Source organism: Triticum dicoccoides, chromosome 2B (assembly GCF_002162155.2).
Source record: "Triticum dicoccoides isolate Atlit2015 ecotype Zavitan chromosome 2B, WEW_v2.0, whole genome shotgun sequence".
Lineage (NCBI taxonomy): Eukaryota > Viridiplantae > Streptophyta > Magnoliopsida > Poales > Poaceae > Triticum > Triticum dicoccoides.
Window position 1 is genome coordinate 347,237,354 of NC_041383.1, and position 23,016 is coordinate 347,260,369.

Below are 23,016 nucleotides of genomic sequence, written 5' to 3' on the forward strand. Positions count from 1 at the left end.
GGCGAAAGGGTAAAGGTACATGGGTCTTGCCCAAATTTGACTCGCGGATGCACTACCGGACAGTCCGGTACGGGGGACCGGACAATCCGATGGAAACAGAAACTTTTGGGCATCCAGAAAATGTACTACCGGACTGTCCGCTTGGGGACCGGAGTGTCCGGTAGTGCAATTTTTGCACAGACCAAAACTGCTCTCTCGATGGTCCAGATAGTCCGGTTGGGCGACCGGATAGTTCGGCAGTGCAAATTTTACATCGTCTTCTTCTGTCGTTGCTTCCAAGCTTCCCTCGTGGACGGTGTAGGCGTACACTTGCGTTTGCACTCCTCCTTGACATCTGCGGTGCTCCGATGATACCTATGCATGCACGCAAGAGGAGTGTCAAGTAGTATACCATCCTCGATGGGGTCAAGTGAACACGTGTAAAGGAGATGATTCACCTTTGTGTGTGTGAAGTAGATGTCACACGTGTCACTCGCCAAATGGACACTTGACATGGTGATGTCTGTAGGATGCTCCGCATCATGGGGGCTACATGATGTTTTCTTTTCAAGAAAGTCTAAAGAACCGACTTGTCATTTGCATGATAACCCAACCCTTGGGGGCTACACTTTGGAATCTACAGATCTTTCTTCAAGTCTTAACCATACTCAAAGATTTCCCTATGATCAAGACTTGGGGCTACATAAGGATATATAACAAGAGAAAATAGAGTGTACATCATATTTCTTCTTCATCATATTTACTAAGCCGGCCTCCATGTCCTGGCTTTTAGCCAGGCGGCTTAAGTAGCCAGCGTGAAGGTCTTCAACGCTGAGATCTTCATAACTGGGCAGATCAAGTTTTGATTTTTCCCTTTTCCAGCAAGGGCGTCTCTTCTTTGGTCGTGTGCTTAGCTAGCACGTTGGAGGTCTTAGGTGTTTTCTGACTCGCCCCAATGATAGCAATATACTCATTGTTCTTCTCACGAGGAGTTTCTTCAGTTGGCTTGGCAGGAGTTGGGACTTGGTGGGTCAAGGTTGTCCACTGGGTTAAAAACAATGAATCCATGGATCAAAATCAACAAAACATCATCAAACCAACAAATCACACAAAAAAGTTGGGGCTATTTTTGGTGGGTATTTTCGAATTTAGGACGAAATCAACAAAATTAGGCTAGAAAACAAGGGGTAGGGGCTCCAAATTCGTGATCAACGTGGCTCATGATACCAAGATGTTGCAAGGTGGAACCCTAACTGGAGATCTTTCACAAATTAGAGGGGGATTCCCCGAAGAACATGAAGAACACAAAGGGAAATCACGAGAGGAACACTCAAGAACAAGTCCAATCACACATTCACTAGACTAGCAACACATGGATCCACAAGATACATGAACAACAAAGGGAAAAAAACACAAGGTAAAGTTCATCCCAAATCCCAAAGGGAGGTGAGGTCTTGTCGTCTTGATAATCCTATGATGGGGATCCTTCCCTAGATGGGGTCTTGAATCCACTAGGGATCTTCTTCAATGGAGGCCTTGAACTCCAATAGAGTCTCTCTCCCTCTCTCTCTCTCTCTCTCTCTCTCTATATATATATATATATATATATATATATATATATGTCTAGATCTATTCTTAGCCTCTCCCTAAAATGGAGGAGAAGGAAGGATATATATATGTCGAAGGCAAGGAAGGGGTAAGTGAGGGCGAAAGGGTAAAGGTACATGGGCCTTGCCCAAATTTGACCCGCGGATGCACTACCGGACAGTCCGGTACGGGGGACCGGACTGTCCGATGGAAACAGAAACTTTTGGGCATCCAGAAATTGTACTACCGGACTGTCCGCTTGGGGGACCGGACTGTCTGGTAGTGCAATTTTTTGCACAGACCAAAACTGCTCTCTGGATGGTCCAAACAGTCCGGTTGGGCGACCGGATAGTTCGGCAGTGTAAATTTTACATCGTCTTCTTCCGTCATCGCTTCCAAGGTTCCCTCGTGGACGGTGTAGGCGTACACTTGCGTTTGCACTCCTCCTTGACATCTGTGGTGCTCCGATGATACCTATGCATGCAGGCGAGAGGAGTGTCAAGTAGTATACCATCCTCGATGGGGTCAAGTGAACATGTGTAAAGGAGATGATTCACCTTTGTGTATGTGAAGTAGATGTCACACGTGTCACTCGCCAAATGGACACTTGACATGGTGATGTATGTAGGATGCTCCACATCGTGGGGGCTACATGATGTTTTCTTTTCAAGAAAGTCTAAAGAACCGACTTGTCATTTGCTTGATAACCCAACCCTTGGGGGCTACACTTTGGAATCTACAGATCTTTCTTCAAGTCTTAACCATACTCAAAGATTTCCCTATGATCAAGACTTGGGGGCTACATAAGGATATATAACAAAAGAAAATAGAGTGTACATCATATTTCTTTTTCATCATATTTACTAAGCCGACCTCCATGTCATGGCTTTTAGCCAGGCGGCTTAAGTAGCCAGCGTGAAGGTCTTCAACGCTGAGATCTTCATAACTGGGCAGATCAAGTTTTGATTTTTCCCTTTTCTAGCAAGGGCGTCTCTTCTTTGGTCGTGTGCTTAGCTAGCACGTTGGAGGTCTTAGGTGTTTTCTGACTCGCCCTAATGATAGCAATATCCTCATTGTTCTTCTCACGAGGAGTTTCTTCAGTTGGCTTGGCAGGAGTTGAAGAAGGAATAGGACTTGGCGGGTCAAGGTTGTCCGCCGGGTTAGCATCAACATCCATGGCCTCAAAGGCCACTACCTCAGTTTGCGGAGGCGGGTCATCCTGGCCGTCATGATGGTCTTCAGTTTCTTGAATATTGACCCCGGGGGTCACCAACACCTGATCCGCCGACTCAGGGATCTCCGGGGTCTTTGAAGAGTCACCCATTTTCTGTTTCTTACTTTTGGCTTTGGCCCTGTGATCAGAGTAGAAGGGTTAAAACACATGACAACAAGGTTAAGTTGTCAACAATTAAAGTGCAGTTACTTACCCAGGGTTGATGACAAAAGTAGGTAGTTGTGTTGAAGATGAGCCGCCTGAAGATGGTGGCGACTCCTGGTAATTGGAGTCGGAGGGGTTAAGAGGATGTATCATAAGGCCAGCTTTGGGTAAAGAAGTTGGACTGTGTGGCACCTCAACAGGCCGTTTACGAGCAGAAGGTTCATGAGTTAACCTGGCCACCAGATCTCCAGAGCGGCCACTCCGGGTTTGGCGCCTTGACTCATGTTGAGTTTTCTTTGAAATAAAGTACGAATCTAAATGAGCATATGGATGAGAAAAGCTTACTTTCTGGACAACCCACCTTATCTTCTTTGGAGGCAAGGAGTCTTGACCGGAGGAGATAGAAATTGCCTCAGCATCATCAGCATGGCTAGTCGCTGCCTCCTCCTGAGAACAAGAGGCGTCGGTTAATTCAATAAAGAGGCGGCCCAGAGAGTCAAGTTCTACTTCTTATTGATCGTCAGCATCTGCTGACTTGCCCACAACAGCCGGTGTAGTCACAACAGATGGCTTGTTCTTTTTCTGCCTTGGGCCACTCCTGGTTTTGGCCACAACAGTTTTCCTATTTTTGTTCCAAAAGGGAGAGCCGGTCTTTATAATGAAGAGGGATTAGCAAGAGAGACACGAAATAATTATTTAAGCCGGATATAAATGAATACTTATAGGTGGGGCCGGGTTGAGCTTGAAGAACGGTAACATCCCTGTCTTGTTACAATTTTCTTGAGGCTCCACAAGCAAACTCTTCACAGTTTTGTTGACCTCATCAATGGTAAAATTATCGGAGCTGTAGTGCTAAGGGTCATTTGACTCGCCTGAGTAGTCGCACATTAAGCCGGAGACGAGAAAACGACTGTCCGGTGGCAATCGAATTAAGAATGATAACAAGACTTGTAGGTTCTCGTGCAATTCTGGATCATGTGATAAAAATAGGTCACTTGACTCAGTCTGTAACTTTCAAGCCATTGCACAAGCACTTATTAAATTGAAATAGGGGCGCCACGCTCGTGGTTTACACTCCTTGCCTTCATCTTACTTTGCCATCGGGCAATTGTTTGTTTTCAACTGGATTGGATTTCGAACCAGGAAAGATAGGCAACTTTCACCGACGGCTTAAGGGGAGGATTCTCCACGAGACCCATCACCGGGCTAAATCACTCTAGTTAACCCATTGGCTAGCAAGACCTTTACTTTTGAGTAAAGTGGGAGCGCTTCAACATGTTCCCCTAGAAGAATCTTGCTTGGTGGGTCAAAATCTATGGGAAGGCATTCAACCCTATAACCCAGCAGAGGGTTCTCATCCACTGGGGTAGTGTTCTTGCAATAAAACCAAGTCTTAACCCATCCTTTAGGGTGACTTGGTAGGGCAGCTAAAGGAAAACTGCCGTCCCTGCATCTCTGGATTGAGATTCCACCCAATTCTTTACTTGGGCCATCCGCACATTTAGTTTGGCGGTTCATGTAGAAAAATTCTTTGAAGAGAGTGACAATGGGCTCTATTTGCAGATATGCTTCGCAGAAAATTTGAAAGTGGTAGATATTTGATATCGAATTTGAGCCTATATCCTGAGGATGAAGATTGAAACAGTGCAAGACGTCCCAAAAGAACTTTGACCCGGGCAGTGTGAAGCCTCTGAGGATATGATCAGTAAAAACTACTACTTCTTCCTCGCCGGGTCTAGGGACATTATCCCCTTGATTGACTCGCCAACCAATTTCTTCCCGAGTCGCCAAGAGACCTTGGTCTTGATAATCTCTAAGAATGGCTTCAGTGACCAGGGAAGGCCCCCAGTTGCAGATAGTGGTTTTCGACATACTGAGCCGTCTAAATACAATGAAAGAGTACATAAATATAAAGGGGCGGGTTACTTAAGAAGTAATGTCTCGTTATCTCCGTTATATGAATAAAGTAGCATAAGGGTAAGTCGCTCTAAATAGTGGCGAGTTATTTAAAAGAGGCAGTTTCTGAAACATTGGCGAGTTACACATATGTTGGTAAGCTGCCAAAGATACAAGGGCGGATTAGCTACCGTTCGGGATTGTTGAATTTTTGCTAAGTGTGGAGCAAACAAGTTTTAGATCGAACAACTATATTTATGGATCTATGAGCAGTTCAAAAAAGAAAAGTAATGGCTAAACCTAATAGTGGCTGCAGAGCTACTAAGGAACTTTTTGTAGATTCTGAACGAAGCAGGGTTTATTCAGATGCAAGACTGGTATTAGAACTACTACGCAGTATTTCTATGATCATCTCAGATCCAATATGAGATCTATTCAATATATATGGGGAAGAACGGACGAACGCCAATGAACTGTATGAACTCCAACGAGGTAATGTGGGGGAGAGGTTCTGGTACCTGACTGTGCTAGCTGAGGGCGGAGGTGCGCCGCTGAACTCTGATGAAGGCGGGGCGGTGTTGCCGTCCCAAGCGAGGCAGCTGGCACAGGTCAACGGGTGCGGTGGAGCTTCGGTTGTAGAGGGCTTCGCGAGGAAGAAGAAGAAGTGGAGGAGATGAGGTAAAATGAGAAAGGGGACCCCATGCGTATTTATATGGGAAGTAACAGTAAATGGCAGGTGCAAGAATCGAGGAGGCGCAATAATTTTTCAACAAAAAGATGCCTCGGTTTTCGGGATGAATGGGTTTCCACAAGATTCGTTATGATGTCATGAAGGTTTTCCCAAAATGGTGGAGGTGACATCATCTTTTCTTATGGCGGGTTATGAAGATTTTCAAAGCTAAGATTAGGAGGCACGAAGGGAAGATTTGCGAGACGGAAGGATTGAAGATTGACATGAACAAGTTCAAATCCATCTAGGGCCTAATGTTGGGGATATAACCCCGCGGTATAACCCGCCCAGAAAGGGCCGAGTCAAATCGTTAGCGACTCTCGAAGCTGGGCCTCAGATAGGCCAAGACGATCAAGACGCAAGGCTATAAGGGCAGCTCACAAGATGGGCCGTCTTAGGGCCCAAAGTCAGAAGGCGGCAGGTGGCCCGGAGGTGTAAGCCGCCCTATGATATATTATTATAGAAGGCAAGGCGACTTAGAGATATAATCGATCGTGAATCGTGACCCGACGCAGACTCTTGTAAGTCGGTGGCCTCGACCTGTATATAAAAGCGAGTCCCTAGCATAGAATAGGGCAAGTTACAATCAATCGATAGCTAGGTCAAGCAGATTCGCTCCCTTGTAATCGACACTCAAGCAATAAGCAGAAAAGCAGGAGTAGGCTTTTACCTCCACTGTGAGGGGCCGGACCTGGGTAAATCGTGTCTCTCGTCCCGCTCAACTTCGACAAGCTAATAACCTAGTTTCGATGGCCTCACGACTAAGTCCTCTCACTAGGACACCTGCCGTGACAAAACCACGACATGTCATGGGGTTGTCCAAGCCACACATGACGTGCCTGACCTAATGAACATGAAAACTTGGCTAAACTATGAGCTTCATTGTTTGACTCACGACTCTCGAAAAATAAAATTACAACTGAACATAGGTGAATGATGCCAAATCTCCCTAATGATAGTACCATGTCTCCCTTGATTTCCCTTGAGGATATTTTCCACTACTTGCTTGGAATCTGATGCAACTACAAAGCTATGCAAGAGTAGGTCTTCGGCCAGGGAAAGGGCCCCCCTGCATGTGATTGCTTCTAGCGTTGCAGGATCATGGACGCCATGAATTACCAGTGACGAGCTTCCCAAGTAGTTCCCCTAATCATCTCGAGCGACCGCTGCCGCTGTGCCTCCTCTTGACGGCAAGGGCACTCTCGCGTCTACATGTACCTTGGCAAACCCCGGAGGAGGTGCCTTCTGCCTTACCTTGGTGCAACACTTGGGTTAGTAGTTTGCATCGACTTCGTCTTCCTTATGATCTCTAACTCTGACATATATTTGTCGATGAAACCCTGTGTAACTTGTGGACTTTGAGAAATGCCCTCATGAATAGCTTTCCTCCTAGACGATCATATCACCCATAACGTGACAGCTACTCAGATGAACTGCGCATGTGATAGGCCATCAATCAAAGAGAACAGCAGTGCTTTGCCCGAGGCTTTGTAGTGGAAACAAGATGTTGCGCTAGATTGTCATCCATGCGGGTTCCTATATGGCGCATAGGGCGCCCCCGAGCGAGCAGGCGCGCACCACCCCTGGCGCGCTGAGCCCTCGTATGGGCCAGGCCATATCCCATTTATTTTTCTTTTCGTTTTTTCTTTAGATCTCTTTTTCTTCTTCTTTTTTCTTTTCTGTTTCCATTTTTTGCTTTCTTTTTCTTTCTTTCTTTTCCTTCCAAATTCGTGAACATTTTTTGAATTTCATATAAAAATGTTCACAATGTGTAAAAATGCTTAACGATTCAAAAAATGTTCATAAAATTCCTTTTTTTCATCGGATTGAAAAAATGTTCATCAAAATTCAAAATTTGTTAATCGAATTGAAAAAATGTCCACCAAAGTCAAAAATTGTTCATCAATTTCAAAATTTGTCCCCTGAATTTAAAATTTGTTTGTCGATTTCAAAATTTGTTCATTTTTTTTCTTACAAAATTTGTATGTTCATAAAATTCGTTTTTTGTTCATCGGATTGAAAAAATGTTCGGCAAAATTCAATTTTTTTCATCAAATTCAAAAAATGTTCATCAAATTCGAAATTTGTTCATGGATTTCAAAAAACTTTCACCAAGTTCAAAATTTGTTCATCTTCGATTTCAAAAATTGTTCACCAAACTCAAAATTTGTTCGTTGATTTCAAATTTTGTTCAATGAATTCAAAATTTGTTCATCCATTTTTCAAAAATATATTCTTAAATACAAATTTTGTTCATCAAGTTTAAAAATGTTCATCGTATTAAAAGTTTATTCATCAAATATAATGTTTTTTCATCACTACTAGAAAAATGCTCATATAAATTTGTTCGTCAAAATAAATAAATTTTCATTAAAATTGAAATCATCATGGGCTCGAGACTAGTGGGCTACAGCTTCAGGCCCATTCCTCGGAAGGAAACCGATTGCTGGGCTCGTGGGGCCTGACATGCACCTTCCTCCTGAGTCCTGACCTAGTAGAGTTGCCGCCGTGCCGTAGCTTGTGGCGTCACCGACGACGCCTCACCCCGAATCCCCTTAGCCTCCCACACGCGCCGCCGCTACGGCCGCTACCGCCGCTGCCATCGCCCTCCCCGCGTGCCTGCAGTTTCCACCCCGTCCGCAACCTCGGACACTGTTTCTCGAGGTACGCCCTTTTCGCCATCCATCCTCCAGTGATTAGTTGTTATTAAACCCCACTGACCATCTCCACGAGTTTTGGCCACATCCCAACTAGATCTGCACCAGCCTATCCAGCCAGTGTCTTTCTGTTGGGATGTTTGTTGCTGAAGATGCTCTCATGATTGCACACACCTGCAGGTAAACCGAAAGGGAGGAAATCATGCCCAAGTTCAAGAAGAATCTGAACCCTCAGGTCTTCTTGGAAATATCCATCGATGGGCGACCTGCCGAGAGAATCACGTTTGAGGTTGCAAAGAGTGTACCTTCATCTTATCGTTCTAAGTGATGCATGTTTCTCCTTTGAGTACAGAGGTGGCGTGCGCCTGATTAGCTTCCCACTTTGGTGTTGCAGCTCTTTGCTGATGTAGTTCCGAAGACGGCAGAGAACTTCCGAGCGCTTTGTACTGGTAAAATGCAAGAGTCTTTGCTGTGGAATAGCGTGATGCAGTTAGTGATGAACACACATTTTTTATATGCAAGTTCTTAAGTTTAGCATCCTTGATGTTGAAGATGTCCAATAGTTCGCTTAAATGCTTGAACAGGTATGGACACGGTCTATGTCCACAAGGGATTTAGTTGCTAAATGCACGACAGTCTTGAATGCAAACCACAATACTAAGCAGGGATTTAGTTGTACTTATAGTTTTGATGCGATACCTGGTAATGATATGGCGTAGTAATAAGTAGAATGGTGGAATAGGCGGAGCTGAATTTGAGTGTTGTGGTGGTGTTTCCTGTTATGAAGTGAGCCTGTATTCCATCGGGCCAACAGGCCAGCACATATACATGAAGGGAAATAAGCAAAGAAGCCCCTATACAATATGATAACTACACACACAGCACAACCCTGTTCTAACACCCCCCCTCAAACTCAAGGGGGATCTTGGACACCGAGTTTGGACAGGAAAAAGCTGTGTTGAGACCGTGTCTGAGCTTTCGTCAGAAAATCAGCAAGCTGAAGCTCCGAGGGCACATACTGAGGGGCCACAATTCTGTCTTGCACCTGAGAACGCGTGTAGGAGGCATCAACACCGATGTGCTTGGTGAGCTCATGCTTAACAGGATCACGGGCAATGCTGAGTGCCCCAGTGCTGTCGGAGAGCAGAGGGGTCGGTGTAGCAGTGGAAACACCAAAATCCTGAAGAAGCCATCGTAGCCAAGTAATTTCTGCAGTCACGGACGCCATAGCTCGCAGCTCAGCCTCAGCACTGGAGCGAGATACAACATTCTGCTTCTTGGTCTTCCAGGCAATCAGGGAGGAGCCAAGAAAAACACAATAGGCAGAGAGAGAGCGGCGATCAGTGGGATCGCTGGCCCAAGTAGCATCACAGTAGGCCTGAAGCTGAAGAGAGCTGGAGCGAGGGAAGAATAAGCGACGAGTCACGGTACCATGAAGGTAATGAAGAACACGAAGAAGGTGACTGTAGTGAAGTTGAGTGGGAGCAGAGACAAACTGACTTAGAATGTGCACAGCATAAGAAATGTCAGGACGAGTGATGCCTAGATAGACAAGGCTCCCAACAAGATGGCGGTAGCGTGTGGGATCTGCAAGGGGTTCACCCTCACCAGGACGAAGATGGAGACCAAACTCCATAGGAGTGTCAACCGTGCGCTGATCAGTGAGGCAGGCACGAGTGAGAAGATCTTGGATGTACTTCTCTTGAGAGAGATAAATACCCTCAGGGGAAGAAATGATCTCAAGTCCAAGAAAGTAGCGAAGAGAACCCAAATCAGTCATCAAGAATTGCTCATGTAGACGTTTCTTCACAAAATCAATGAATTGGTGGTCAGCCCCTGTGATAATCATGTCATCAACATAGAGTAGTAAAAGGGTGCGACCGCGAGCAGAAGTGTGAATAAACAGAGCAGGATCATGAACACTAGCAGAGAACCCGATCCTTGTGATGACGGCGGAGAAACGCTCAAACCAGGTACGAGGAGCTTGTTTCAGCCCGTAAAGAGCGCGCCGAAGGCGACGAACAGTGCCATCAGAGACAGTATAGCCAGGAGGCGGCTGCATATAGACCACTTCCCGCAGCTCACCATTCAAGAAGGCATTCTTGACATCTAATTGAGAGATGGACCACTGCCGAACAGCAGCAACAGCCAAAAGAGTGCGAACAGTGGTCATGTGAGCAACAGGGGCAAAAGTCTCATCATAGTCATGACCATACTCCTGCTGGAAGCCACGCGCAACAAGACGAGCTTTGTAGCGCACGAGAGAACCATCTGAATGTGTCTTAACCTTGTAGACCCATTTGCAAGTGATGGGTCTAACACCTGTAGGCAGGGGTACAAGGTCCCAAGTGCCTGTGCGCTCAAGAGCATGAATTTCCTCTGCCATAGCATGCTGCCATTCAGAATGAGCAGCAGCCTCACGATATGTAGACGGCTCAACAAGAGTGGTAGCAGCAACAACATAGTACGCAGGAGGCTGGAGAGTGTGGCGATCACGCAGATTATACCGAGGAGCAGGAGGGGTAGGTGGTTCTGAAGGAATGGGACCCAACAAGGAAGGAGTGGAAGTGGAAGTGGGCGCATCCGAGGGAGAAGGGTGCCGAGCACGACGGGAGTAGACAAAAGGAAGCGGAGAGAGAGGGGAAGTGGAAGGTGGCGCATCAGAGGGAGAAGGGTGTTGAGCACGACGGGAGTAGGTAAAAGGAAAAGGAGAGAGAGTGGATGGCTCAACCCGAGTAGGAGAGTCAGGAATAGAAACCTCATCCTGTGTAAGCTGAAGCTCATGAGCAGACACAGGTGAAAGGCTAGGAGTGGACCTACCAGGTGACGATAAAGGTGAAGAATCAGGTAGAGTAAAAAAAGAGAGAGGCTCGACTAACGAGTCGGTTGTGGCAGTAGAAGAATGACGAGGGTAGAAGGAGCGAGACTCATCAAAAGTGACATCTTTGGAGATTCTCAGTCTTCGAGCAATAGGGTCCCAGCAACGGTAACCTTTGTGCTCCAAACTGTAGCCAAGGAAAACACATTCAACAGATTGAGCAATCAATTTGGTGCGTTCACGAGGGTGGAGAAGAACAAAACAGGCACAACCAAACAGGCGTAGACCACTATAATCAGCTGGACCATCACCTAGATGATCAACTGGTATCCCTCCCTGAAGAGCAACAGAAGGCTGAATATTAATGAGATAAACAGCGGTAGAGACAGCCTCAGCCCAAAAGTGCGGGGGAACAACAGAAGATAAAAGAAGAGCCCGAGCAGTCTCAAGGACGTGACGATGTTTGCGTTCAGCCACCCCATTTTGAGCATGTGCACCAGGACAGGAATACTGAGGAAGGGTACCCTGTTCAGCAAGGAAACCACGAAGCGCACGAGATAGGTACTCGCCAGCCGAATCAGCACGAAAAACTCGAACAAAGGAATCATACTGAGTGCGAACCATGGTAGCAAACGACTTGTAAATTTGAAGCACTTCACTACGAGATGACATAAAGTAGATCCAAGTGTGGCGAGAAAAATCATCAATGAAAATTATATAATATTTGTGACCCCCTTTCGAAACAAAGGGGGCAGGACCCCATACATCAGAGTGAACAAGTTCAAAAGGTCGTTGAGAAACAGAATTACTAGAGGGATATGGAAGTTGTATCTGCTTGCCAAGCTTACAACCCATACATGTTAGTGAACTATCACCAGATACAGACCCTAGAACACCACTCCTAACCAAAGAAGACAAGCGGGAGCCACAAATGTGACCCAATCGGTGATGCCACTGAGCGAAGGATGTGGTGGAGGTGGCAGCTGAAGCAAAAGGGGTGATGATGTCCGACTGGCTAGAGGACGCAGCGGAAGGAAGGCGCAACCAATCGAGCTCCCAAAGGCGCTGAGAGTCATGGCGCCGAGGACCGATCCCAACCAGAGTCCCCGTACGACGATCCTGAACACAACAAGAGTCAGAATCCAGAATAACACGACAACCCAAGTCAGTAAGTTGACCAGCAAATAGAAGTTGCATAGTCAGTTTAGGAACATGAGAAACGGCAGGGACATGAAAAGAAGACATGGAAAGAGTCCCTCTTGCGGCAACAGAAAGAGAAGTGCCATCTGCAGTCTGAACTGTAAGAAGAGAAGGCACGGAATTGACAGCACAAAGATGATCTTTGTGTGGTGTCATGTGGAAGGAGGCCCCAGAATCAAGAATCCAGGGCAAAGATGTACCTGATGAAGAGTGCGGTGGTGGACCAGACGTCTGACCAGCAGAACCAGCAGAACCTGAGGATGGTGCAGAAGCAGTAAGGCGGCGCAGCAAGGTGAGCATCTCCTGGTGAACCTTCTCAAGGGAGCCCTCACGAGAATTAGAGGAGCCTCCCGAGTCCTTTTGAGGACGGCCACCACGGCGACCCTGTTTCCTCCTCTTGATGCACTCCGTGATCATGTGACCATCCTGCTTGCAGTAGTTGCAGAAAGCACTAGTGGAGGTTGCTGCCACCTGTGTAGAAGAGGGCACACCAGGCAGCGGTGGTGGAACGCGGGCAGCCAGGACTGCTGAAGAGGATGGCAATAAGCCCGTGCTCCGTAGGCGCACCTCCTCAGGTCGCACCTCAGCAAGGGCCTCCAGAGTAGAGAGCCGAGGATGGCGTGCCAATAGCTGAGCACGACTCTGCTCGAACTCCGGCCGGAGGCGAGTGAGGAAGTCGTAGAGGCGACGAATCTCCAACTTAGCTTGTTGCCGCACACAACACTGACATCTGCGACAAACATCAGCTCCCAGAGAGTCCAATTGGCGCCACACCGCTGACATCTCCTTGTAGAAATCATCCACAGTAGCATCTCCCTGTTGTAGTTGTTGCTCTTGACGAACAACAGAGAGATACATGGCATCCCCTGTAGACTCATAGCAATGGCGAAGGTGCTCCCACATCTGATATGCAGTGGTAAGGGCCACCACATCCATGGTGAGATCAACATCCATGCTGTTCACCAAGATAGAAGAGGCTCGAGCATCATCATTTGTCCATTGCTTGTATAAGTGGAGTTGATTCTGATACTCTTCAGTGGCCTCTTCAAAAGCATCTAGCATCTCACGTTGCTTGGTTTCATCGGCATCAACAGGGAAGGCCAACTCAGCTGGAGGAGTGGGCAGCAGGGGACAAGGCAGAGCACCAGAGAGGTGCTCCCAGACCAGCTGGCCCCTCATGTGCAGCTTCATGTGCTGCACCCAGTCCCTGTAGTTCTGTCCGTTGAAGATAACAGGACATCGTGGGACTGGGACAGCACCGGTGGTGGTGGAGGGCGCCATTGCAGCAGAACAGCAGCAGCAGCTCGTTGAAGACCAGCAGCAGCAGGAGGCACAGCTTGATGGCAGCAGCAGACCAGGAGGAGAAGAGCAGCAGCAGCCGCACTTTGAAGAGCAGCAGCAGCAGCTCGTTGAAGAAGAGCAGCAGCAGCAGCTCGTTGAAGAAGAGCAGCAGCAGCAGCTCGTTGAAGAAGAGCAGCAGCAGCAGCAGAGAAGAGGAGCAGCAGCAGCAGCAGCTCGTTGAAGAGCAGCAGCAGCACGTTGAGGCGGCGGCGCCGGCCGGGAAGGACGGCGGCAGCAGCGGCCTGGACCAGCAGGCGGCAGCAGCTACCAGGAAGAAGAGGGGAGAGGCTCGATGAAGAGAGGAGCGGCGGCCGCGGCAGCGGCGGCGGCGACCAGAGGCGGCGGCGGCGGCTGGGGAACCTAACCCTAGCTCTTATACCATGTTATGAAGTGAGCCTGTATTCCATCGGGCCAACAGGCCAGCACATATACATGAAGGGAAATAAGCAAAGAAGCCCCTATACAATATGATAACTACACACACAGCACAACCCTGTTCTAACATTTCCTAGTATAGTTTTTTTTTTCTCTCTTTCCCACTTCCACAGAAGGGTATGCAGGACACATTTGTTAGTTTAAGCTGTATAGGTGCTGTATTGTTGTCTTTCTCTATTCATCTATGGTTCCATAGGATCTGATTTAACTAAATCTTAGGACTATGCTGTCTGTTGAGGATATATTATAAATTTGTTGTTCTTTTCTCCCCGCACCTTTCTTGTCATGGTAGATTATTTGATTATTTCTAATAATAGAACATGGAACCACTGCTTTTACATGATATCTCCTTGTATAATATTTCACTTAATTTTCTTCACAGCTAATTGGTGTCTCATTTGTTCAAGTTGATTGCAAGAGTCTAGGTTCCGCCATTTTAGAGTTGTAATTTAAAATGTTACCTTAGCATGTAATTATTGGCTGTATGTATAGCCTTTTCTGTTAGCCTTACTTCTGGTCAACATGTAGGTGAGAAAGGCCTCGGAGAATCTACAAAGAAGCCACTTTATTTTAAGTCTATGTCCACAAGGGATTTAGTTGCTAAATGCACGACAGTCTTGAATGCAAACCACAATGCTAAACAGGGATCTAGTTGTACTTAAATTTTTGATGCTATACCTGGTAATGATATGGCGTAATAAGTAGAATGGTGGAATAGGCGAAGCTGAATTTGAGTGTTGCGGCAGTGTTTCCTAGTATAGTTTTTTTTTCTCTCTTTCCCACTTCCACATAAAGGGATGCAGGACACATTTGTTAGTTTAAGCTGTATAGGTGCTGTATTGTTGTCTTCCTCTGTTCATCTATGGCTCCGTAGGATCTGATTTAACTAAATCTTAGGACTATGCTGTCTGTTGAGGATATATTATGAATTTGTTGTTCTTTTCTCTCCGCAACTTTCTTTTCATGGTAGATTATTTGATTATTTATAATAGTAGAACATCGAACCACTGCTTTTACATGATATCTCCTTGTATATAAAGATAATATAGTTCACTTGATTTCATATTCAAAAAAGCGCTAGGCGCTAATTGTGCGTTTTGCCACCGCCTACGCTTTACTGACCAAAGCACATGCTTATGTGCAGTTATGCACAGATTAAGCATAGTTATGCGCAATGCGTTTTGCCAATGCCTAGAGCCTAGGCGCGCTTAAGCGCTCGCTTAGGCGCGCCTTTTTTAACTATGCTTAATTTTCTTCACAGCTAATTGGTGTCTCATTTGTTCAAGTTGATTGCAAGAGTCTAGGTTCCTCCATTTGAGAGTTGTAATTTAAATGCTACCTTAGCATGTAATTATTGGCTGTATGTATAGCCTTTTCTGTTAGCCTTACTTCTGGTTAACATATAGGTGAGAAAGGCCTCGGAGAATCTACAAAGAAGCCACTTTATTTTAAAGGAACACACATCCATCGCATTATCCCAGGATTTATGGCTCAGGTACCAAATTATTGCAACTTATCTGATTGCTGCATATTTTTTGTTGCCAGTGACAGCATGTTAGGATCTTTTATGGATTGCAAATACGAGCTTTGTAGAGTATAGAATATCTGCTCTTTATTTTATTTTATCACCCATTTTGTTCAAACTAAGAAGGGGAGCCTTGGCGCAGTGGTAAAGCTGCTGCCTTGTGACCATGAGGTCATGGGTTCAAGTCCTGGAAACAGCCTCTTACAGAAATGTAGGGAAAGGCTGCGTACTATAGACCCAAAGTGGTCGGACCCTTCCCTGGACCCTGCGCAAGCGGGAGCTACATGCACCAGGTTTGTTCAAACTAAATCGACTAATCAAATTTCTTAACTGCAGGCTGGCGATTTTTCCAGAGGAGATGGTATTGCTTCATTAACCCAGGCTTCTTCTTTCAACTGACTTATTGATGTAGTGTACTCTATAAGCTCAACGTTGCATGCTATTTCCAGGACGTGGTGGAGAGAGCATATATGGTGGAAAATTTCCAGGTATGGTTATACAATTTTATTGGTTATTATAGCCTCTGAAGGTTAAAGTCCCATGATAACTGTGCTATTGACATATTATGCCTTCTGCTAAAAGAATGTATACTGTCTCGTGTTCTACAGATGAAAACTTCAAGTTAAAGCATGATCAACCTGGTATTCTTTCCATGGCAAACTCTGGAGAAAACACCAATGGATCCCAATTTTTTATAACATTCAAGGCTGTGCCACATCTTGATGGGTATTACTTATTTGCTTTAGTCATTTTACTAATTTTTTGTAGCTGTACTTTTTGTTACTTTGCCTACAAATACAACTAAAACTCAACAATGTTGATGAAACTGCGACAAGTAATGGTTGATAGTATGTGATAGACCCAACACCACTGGCATATTATCCACATCAGTATTACTGTCTATTTAATGCTTCCTTATGGAGAAGTAGCCATTTTTTTGGATCACTACCCATGGTTTATCAACATTTTGAGTTCACATTATAATTTTTATAGCAAACATGTGGTCTTTGGGAAGGTCCTTAATGGAAAAGCTTTGCTTAAGAAGCTTGAAGCACTGGGTTCTGAATCTGGAAAACCTACATGTCCAGTGAAAATTGTAGACTGTGGTGAAGCCTCTAACATAGATACTCAGAATCAGCTACATGGAGAGAAAGGTAAGTAGCCATGAACATCGAGATCCCAATACAATTCATGTGTTATCTCTGGTAAGCTTTCTCAGTACTTGATTTGCAGAAAAGAAGCTTAAAAGGGCAGTAGAAGATAACAACGATGCTGGAGGGAGGGTCAAAACCAAAAAAACATCTAGCGTGGATAAACGAAGGAAAAAAAGAAAGAACTACTCTTCTGATTCATATAGCTCAGAAACTTCTGACTCACAGTCCTATTCCTCAGATAGTGGTTCGGAGTCAGAATCATACTCTTCAGCATCATTGGATACTAGCTCATCTAGTGACCATAGGCACAAGAGAAGAAAAGGTTCTAAGAAAGTGAAACGAAAGCCTGCAAAGAGGAAGAGCAGCCATAAGAAGAGTAAGAGCAAGAGTAGAGGAACAAAAAGATCCAAGCGGTAAAATGTTGACCTTTACAAACTGTGTAGTTATGTTCACTCAGAATTAATACTAGCTGAATTGATTCCCTGCTGGTGCTTTTTTTAGGAGCTATGGGAGCTCAAGTGATGCTTCAAAAAGCTCGAGCAGCAGTTCTGACAATGAAAGTGCAGGCCGCCGTACCAAGCATCCATTGAAGAAAGGTAGAAGAGCTAACTCCCATTCAATTTTCTGTTCTTCATTATTTTCTACCAGCATACTCTGGTAGACTGCACGCTGTTTGAATTTAGGAGTTTATATCTCTGTTTTGTTAACCCCTTTCAGTTTGCTGTGATCTGGAAGGCAAGCTGTATTTGTACATTGTTTTTTTCCGAGCAGCGTATTTGCACTTTCTGTACTTGCCAATTTATTGCTCATCACCTTCTTGTGTGTAGTATTTCCGCAGTTACATGTTTGATTTTGTTCAACATACTTGAAATAATAATAATAATATTAAGTCAGCATCACTGGAATGGAAAATATTCTGAATGACCAACTTCGTGTTTATGTTGTCACTGCTATTCACATAATCTTGATTAGAAAATTTATTCCAGAAGTCTTTGCTTGCTGTTGCATTTGAGAACCATAGAGTGGAAAGATTGGAGCATATCGCTTTAAGATTACGGATTTGCTAATTATCATCTAGATGAGAATTAATAAAGTCTCATCTAACTCCTATGTCATTGATTATATGTGGAGATTTGGGCTGACATTTCTCTCTCTTCTGTTTCCCCCTTTTTCTGTTTGATTGAGTCAGTTAGATGAGACATAGTTAATTGTCATCTAGATGAGATCTAGCCATACCCTTATGATCGTTACTGTTATGGCGCTGCTAGAAGGAGGGCGCGAGAGGGCCGGCCGGGGGCCTTTCTACCCACGGCCAGGCAAGAGGGAAGGGATTTCCTTCTTAATTCTTGCTTGATTAGATTGATACATCTCCTCTCTTTATATAGAGAGGTTTACTTGACTCCCAAGCAAGGCTTACTTGACCCCTAAGCAAGCGAGCATTATCTCTAATTAACCCTAAGACTAACAGGCCCATTAGGCCCATTACGTACTCTAACACTACACCCCACCTGGACATGCAGCTTGTCCTCGAGCTGCAGCCTAACCAACTTATAACCATGACTCGACGCAACACAAACCTAACACCTAAAAACAAGCCTTTTACATCTCGGCTTGTGTTATTACTCTCAACCTGAAATAGACTCTGAAATAGACTAGGACGCTTTATTTTGGACGTGCACGTGTACAGCCTCCTGGATCCCATGGACACCACCTGGACAAAAGGAGTGCATGTGTATGGCTGTTGGTCTGCACCGCACAGGGAAGAGTGGAGGACTTGCGATGGAGAATGACGAGGAGGGGTGCGCCCCCCCTCCAACCGCCGATGTTGCAGACTTTGAGGTCGCTGCCCGCGGGGAAAACAGCATGCCCGCCGCCCGTGGGGGAAACCGCATGCCCAAGATCCCCGACGCAGCGGACGAGATCGAGGTCCTTTGCGCAGCGAAGGGCAACTTGAAGAAGCGGCAGCTGCAGACCACGCATCTCCCGCACACGCCGACGCGCTAGGAGGCCGCGTGCAGCAGCCTGCAGCCTCACCGCCGCCGACACATGGCGGGTAGCGATCCAAGACGGAAGCGGTGACTGCGGCGGCGGGGACTTGATCTGCTGGATGTGGACGCCCTGGGATGGCGGCGACGCTGATGGGAACAAGGTCGTCGCAGTCCCGTCGTAGGGCATCCCATACTGGGCGGCGGAGCTGACCGGCGATGGCTGCTGCGGCAAAGCGCCGGGCGCGGCGGAGGCCGCTAGGAGCGGCGGCTGCCACTGCAGCCAGGGTTGGGCGGTGGTGGCGATGGATGGCAGCTGCAGCGGCCCGGCGAAGGCCGCTTGGTGCGGCGGCTGCCACTGCAGCCAGGGTTGGGCGGTGGTGGCGATGGATGGCAGCTGCAGCGGCCCGGCGAATGCCGCCTGGTGCGGCGACTGCCACGGCAGCCACGGCGGCGCGGGGGCGGTGATGGGCAGCGCAGCCGGGGGCGGCCCGTAGGACCCGGCCAAGAACATGTGGATCTCCTGGACCGCCTGGGTTAGGTCCCGCAGCACCCCGAACACCTCTGGGGTGAGGACGGCGGGGGCGGGCGCGACGGAGGATCCCGGCGCGGGCAGGAGCCGGGCGACGGTCGTGGTGGTCGCCGGAGGCGACGAGGTGACCGGCAGTGGAAGAGACGGACTTGGCGGCGGTGAAGACATGATCGAACCGAAGCTAGCTGATACCAAATTGTTATGGCGCTGCTAGAAGGAGGGCGCGAGAGGGCCGGCCGGGGGCCTTTCTACCCACGGCCAGGCAAGAGGGAAGGGATTTCCTTCTTAATTCTTGCTTGATTAGATTGATACGTCTCCTCTCTTTATATAGAGAGGTTTACTTGACTCCCAAGCAAGGCTTACTTGACCCCTAAGCAAGCGAGCATTATCTCTAATTAACCCTAAGACTAACGGGCCCATTAGGCCCATTACGTACTCTAACAGTTACTCTTACTCATCATTTGAGAACGTTAGAGTAGAAAGTATGGTGATCTTTACTGTGTCTGTCTGCTTTCTTTCTTTCTGAATTTAAACAGCCTGCTATCTATATTTGTGTTTGGTTACATTCTTGGAATATACTGATTATTGCTGAGATGGCCATGACTTAAAGATCTTGTTACAATTTTATCTAATAATCATCTTTTTTTAATGGCAGACCAAGAAAATACCAAAATAATAAATTTGGAGATGGGAAAATCCTTGGAATATGCAGATAAAGGCAAACAAACGGTTGCGGGAAGCAAACCGTTACACAAAGATGAAAATGGGGCTGATGACAGGGCCGGGACTCAAAATTCCGAAGATAGATCTAGTAAATTCAGGTTTTATTTCTTGAAAGTACACGTCCTGTCTGGATCCTTCTACTATTATGCAGCGAGAGTGCAACATCTCCTGTTTATTTATAATTGCAGGGATGATACCAACCCCATCAGGGCTGATACAATTCTCTCAAAGGCAGATGGCAACATCACTGCTGTTGCTGCAGGGACTGGCATATCTGAAGCTGGTGCAGAAAGGAACCCCCTGAGCAATGAACCAGTACCCACCAATGGCCAAGATTTAGCTATGGGCTCTACAGAGGATGGACGTGTCAGGAAAGGGCGTGGTTTTACGCAGAAGTACTCATTTGCACGTCGATACCGTACACCGTCTCCAGAGTGTTCACATGTTCGTTCTAGCTACAATGGAGGAAGAAATGATAGATGGAATAACTTCAATAGGTATTGATACATGATTATTGATTTGCCACATTTTGACACTTTTGATATTATATTGGAACCCCCATCATGTCCAGGTATGGAAGAAATGGTCTTTATGGTGCACGATCGCCGGTGAGGAGATACCAAGGTTCCCCAAGAGCTAGTAGCCCACCAAGGTTCGTATTTCTTATTCATTGGAAATGTGAATTCCTTTGAAGAACTTATCTAATCTCATGGAATTGTGGCATATTTTGCCAGCCAGCTGTTGACCTGTTGTTCTACTTCTGCGCTAGTTTATAATAATTTAATGCTGGGAATCTCAGTCTGCCAGAGGCTGGTGGCAATTACTCCCTCTGCAAAATATAATGCGTGTTTAACATTTCAGTCTCCAATACAGAACGTTGACTATGTTTTTCACTTGTAATATGCTTACAAAATAATAGAAAGATATGTAACATAGAAGAACTTTGCTAGATAAATACAAGGATATTATTCCTGCACTTCCAACACATACTTTTGCAAATACTGTTAACTGCATGCATAATCCTTATATTCCTGACAGAGGTTGTCCCTGTAGCTCTTTAAAGCCTTGAAGGTTTGATAGAGCATGTGGGCAGCTAATGGATCTTTCAGGATTCTTTCATGTCGCAGTTAAATATTATCATTATCATATACATTCTAGATGAATGTGGCATTTCTTGAAGTTTAATTTGTCTTCATTGACATTAGAATGGTGATCAAAGCTGTATGTGATGTGGCGATTGGTAGTGGTACTCCCTCTTTTTTTTTTAGTTTGCATATTAGGTTTGTCTTACGTCAAATTTCTGTAGTTTATAGAAAAACATATCAACATTTACAATACCAAATCATTATCATTAGATTCATTACAGAATATACTTAGTTGGTATTGTAGATGTTCATACTTTTTAATATATAGTATATTTGGTCACCTTTACAAAGTCCGACTTAAGACAAATCTAATATGCAGAGTAAAAAAGAAACAGAGGCAGTATAAAAGATTGCTCCTGTTAGTTCGACACTTTTAAGTGTTCAGTTAATTGGTTTGAATAAATGTCCCAAGTCTGTTCGCATTCTGAACAAGAAAGATTTGCTTTTGTTATCTTGTATTCTTGCCGAAATGTGCATTTGGTGCATTCTGTTTCCTGCCATTTTTAGTCTTTGGTAGATGTTATTGTTGTGCATGGACAGACCTTCGATATAGGTAAAGCATGATTTGCTGAACAAGTCACATACTCTTTGCTGAAGTCAAACAACATTTCATGACTTTCTACACTTGCCTAGGCCAATCAACATTATCGTCCATGATCACAGGTACACAAGGAGAGACCGAAGCAGGAGCAGGTCACGCAGTCCAGTGAGACGCCGTGACGGCGGAGGAAGGCATCGCCGCCCTAGCCCAAGACGCAGCCGTAGCTCCGCAGAACAACATAAATGTGATGCGGCCTACAGGCCTCGATCAGGTCGTGGTGGCGATGGTGGCCCCTCTGCTGCTAATAGAGGAAGATCAAGATCCAGGTCCAAGAACCGTGATGCCTCGAGGTCTAGGTCTCCTAATGCTGCCCCAGCCAAAAGGGTGAGCTCAAAGTATAACCGCAGGCGCAGCAGCAGCTCAAGATCCAGTAGCCCCTCCGGTAGTAAAGGCGGTTTGGTGTCATACTGAGATGTGATGGCAGGAGCTGGAAAGTCGGGTTTCGGTACTCGCTATACTCTGAAGCACATGCCTGTTCTGTATCTTGACATGCTGAATCATGTAGCTACTAAACTTTTCTTTTGTAAACGACTTAATGGCTTTGTGCATGAGATGTTGAGAGTATGATCTCCTGACCGGTGAAGTTTATCGATAAGATGCAACTCTTTTCAAATATATTGGATTTCTTACCACGGGGTTCCACGTGGTATAAGATGCAACTCTTAGTTTGCCAACTTTTCGATTGATAATGTCTGACATACAGCAAGCAATGTGGAGAAACTTTGAAAAGTTTGCCTGCCATAATTATGCGGACTTCTTTCTAATAATAATAATTATTATTATGCGGACTTGCAACGGATGATTGACAGGACCTAGTTAGTCCTGACGCTAAACTCTCACACGACAGACAAAAAATCACTCAATTGTTGGGGCAATTTTGGGGATCGATTTCATTCACTCAAACTGGAGTTCTAGGGTTTGTGGCCAGCCGGAACACGGCGGCTCGAGGGCCAAGCCCAGATACAAGTCAAGATGCCCTCTCCACAATCCGGAGGCGAGGTAAAAAGGAGCGACAGCGACATGTGTAGTAAAAGGACAAAACGCGGTAAGTGAAACGGTAGCAGCCGTCCGTTCTCAGATCAACGGCTGTGACGACGATCTGGGCCGCGAAACGGTACCACTCTTCCGCGTCCCTTGGATGGTAGATCGACGGCTGACGTTGGGCTGGGCAAACTGAATCGCTACTGTTGCATTTCTAGTGTCGACAATAGAGCAGGCCTGACAATTCCCCCCGACAGAGTCCAGACTTGCCCTCAAGGATGGAAACCAGGGAACACCTTTTGAATGAAGGCTGAATCCTCCCAAGTAGCGTTTTCACTGGTAGGTTGAG

The 23,016-nt window shown here is 46.0% G+C and overlaps 1 protein-coding gene across 1 annotated transcript; it reads left to right on the top strand.

Moving 5' to 3' along the window:
* The first annotated feature begins 8,065 nt into the window (after positions 1-8,065).
* Positions 8,066-22,315, top strand: LOC119363671 (peptidyl-prolyl cis-trans isomerase CYP63-like). The gene is made up of 14 exons (XM_037629038.1): positions 8,066-8,234; positions 8,408-8,516; positions 8,622-8,676; positions 15,428-15,516; positions 15,883-15,907; positions 15,996-16,034; positions 16,155-16,272; positions 16,540-16,700; positions 16,780-17,113; positions 17,202-17,296; positions 19,873-20,038; positions 20,129-20,437; positions 20,512-20,592; positions 21,749-22,315. Exons 2-14 carry the CDS (start codon positions 8,430-8,432, stop codon positions 22,095-22,097), a joined length of 1,908 nt encoding a protein of 635 aa, XP_037484935.1. The 5' UTR covers positions 8,066-8,234; positions 8,408-8,429; the 3' UTR covers positions 22,098-22,315.
* The last annotated feature ends 701 nt before the right edge of the window (positions 22,316-23,016 follow it).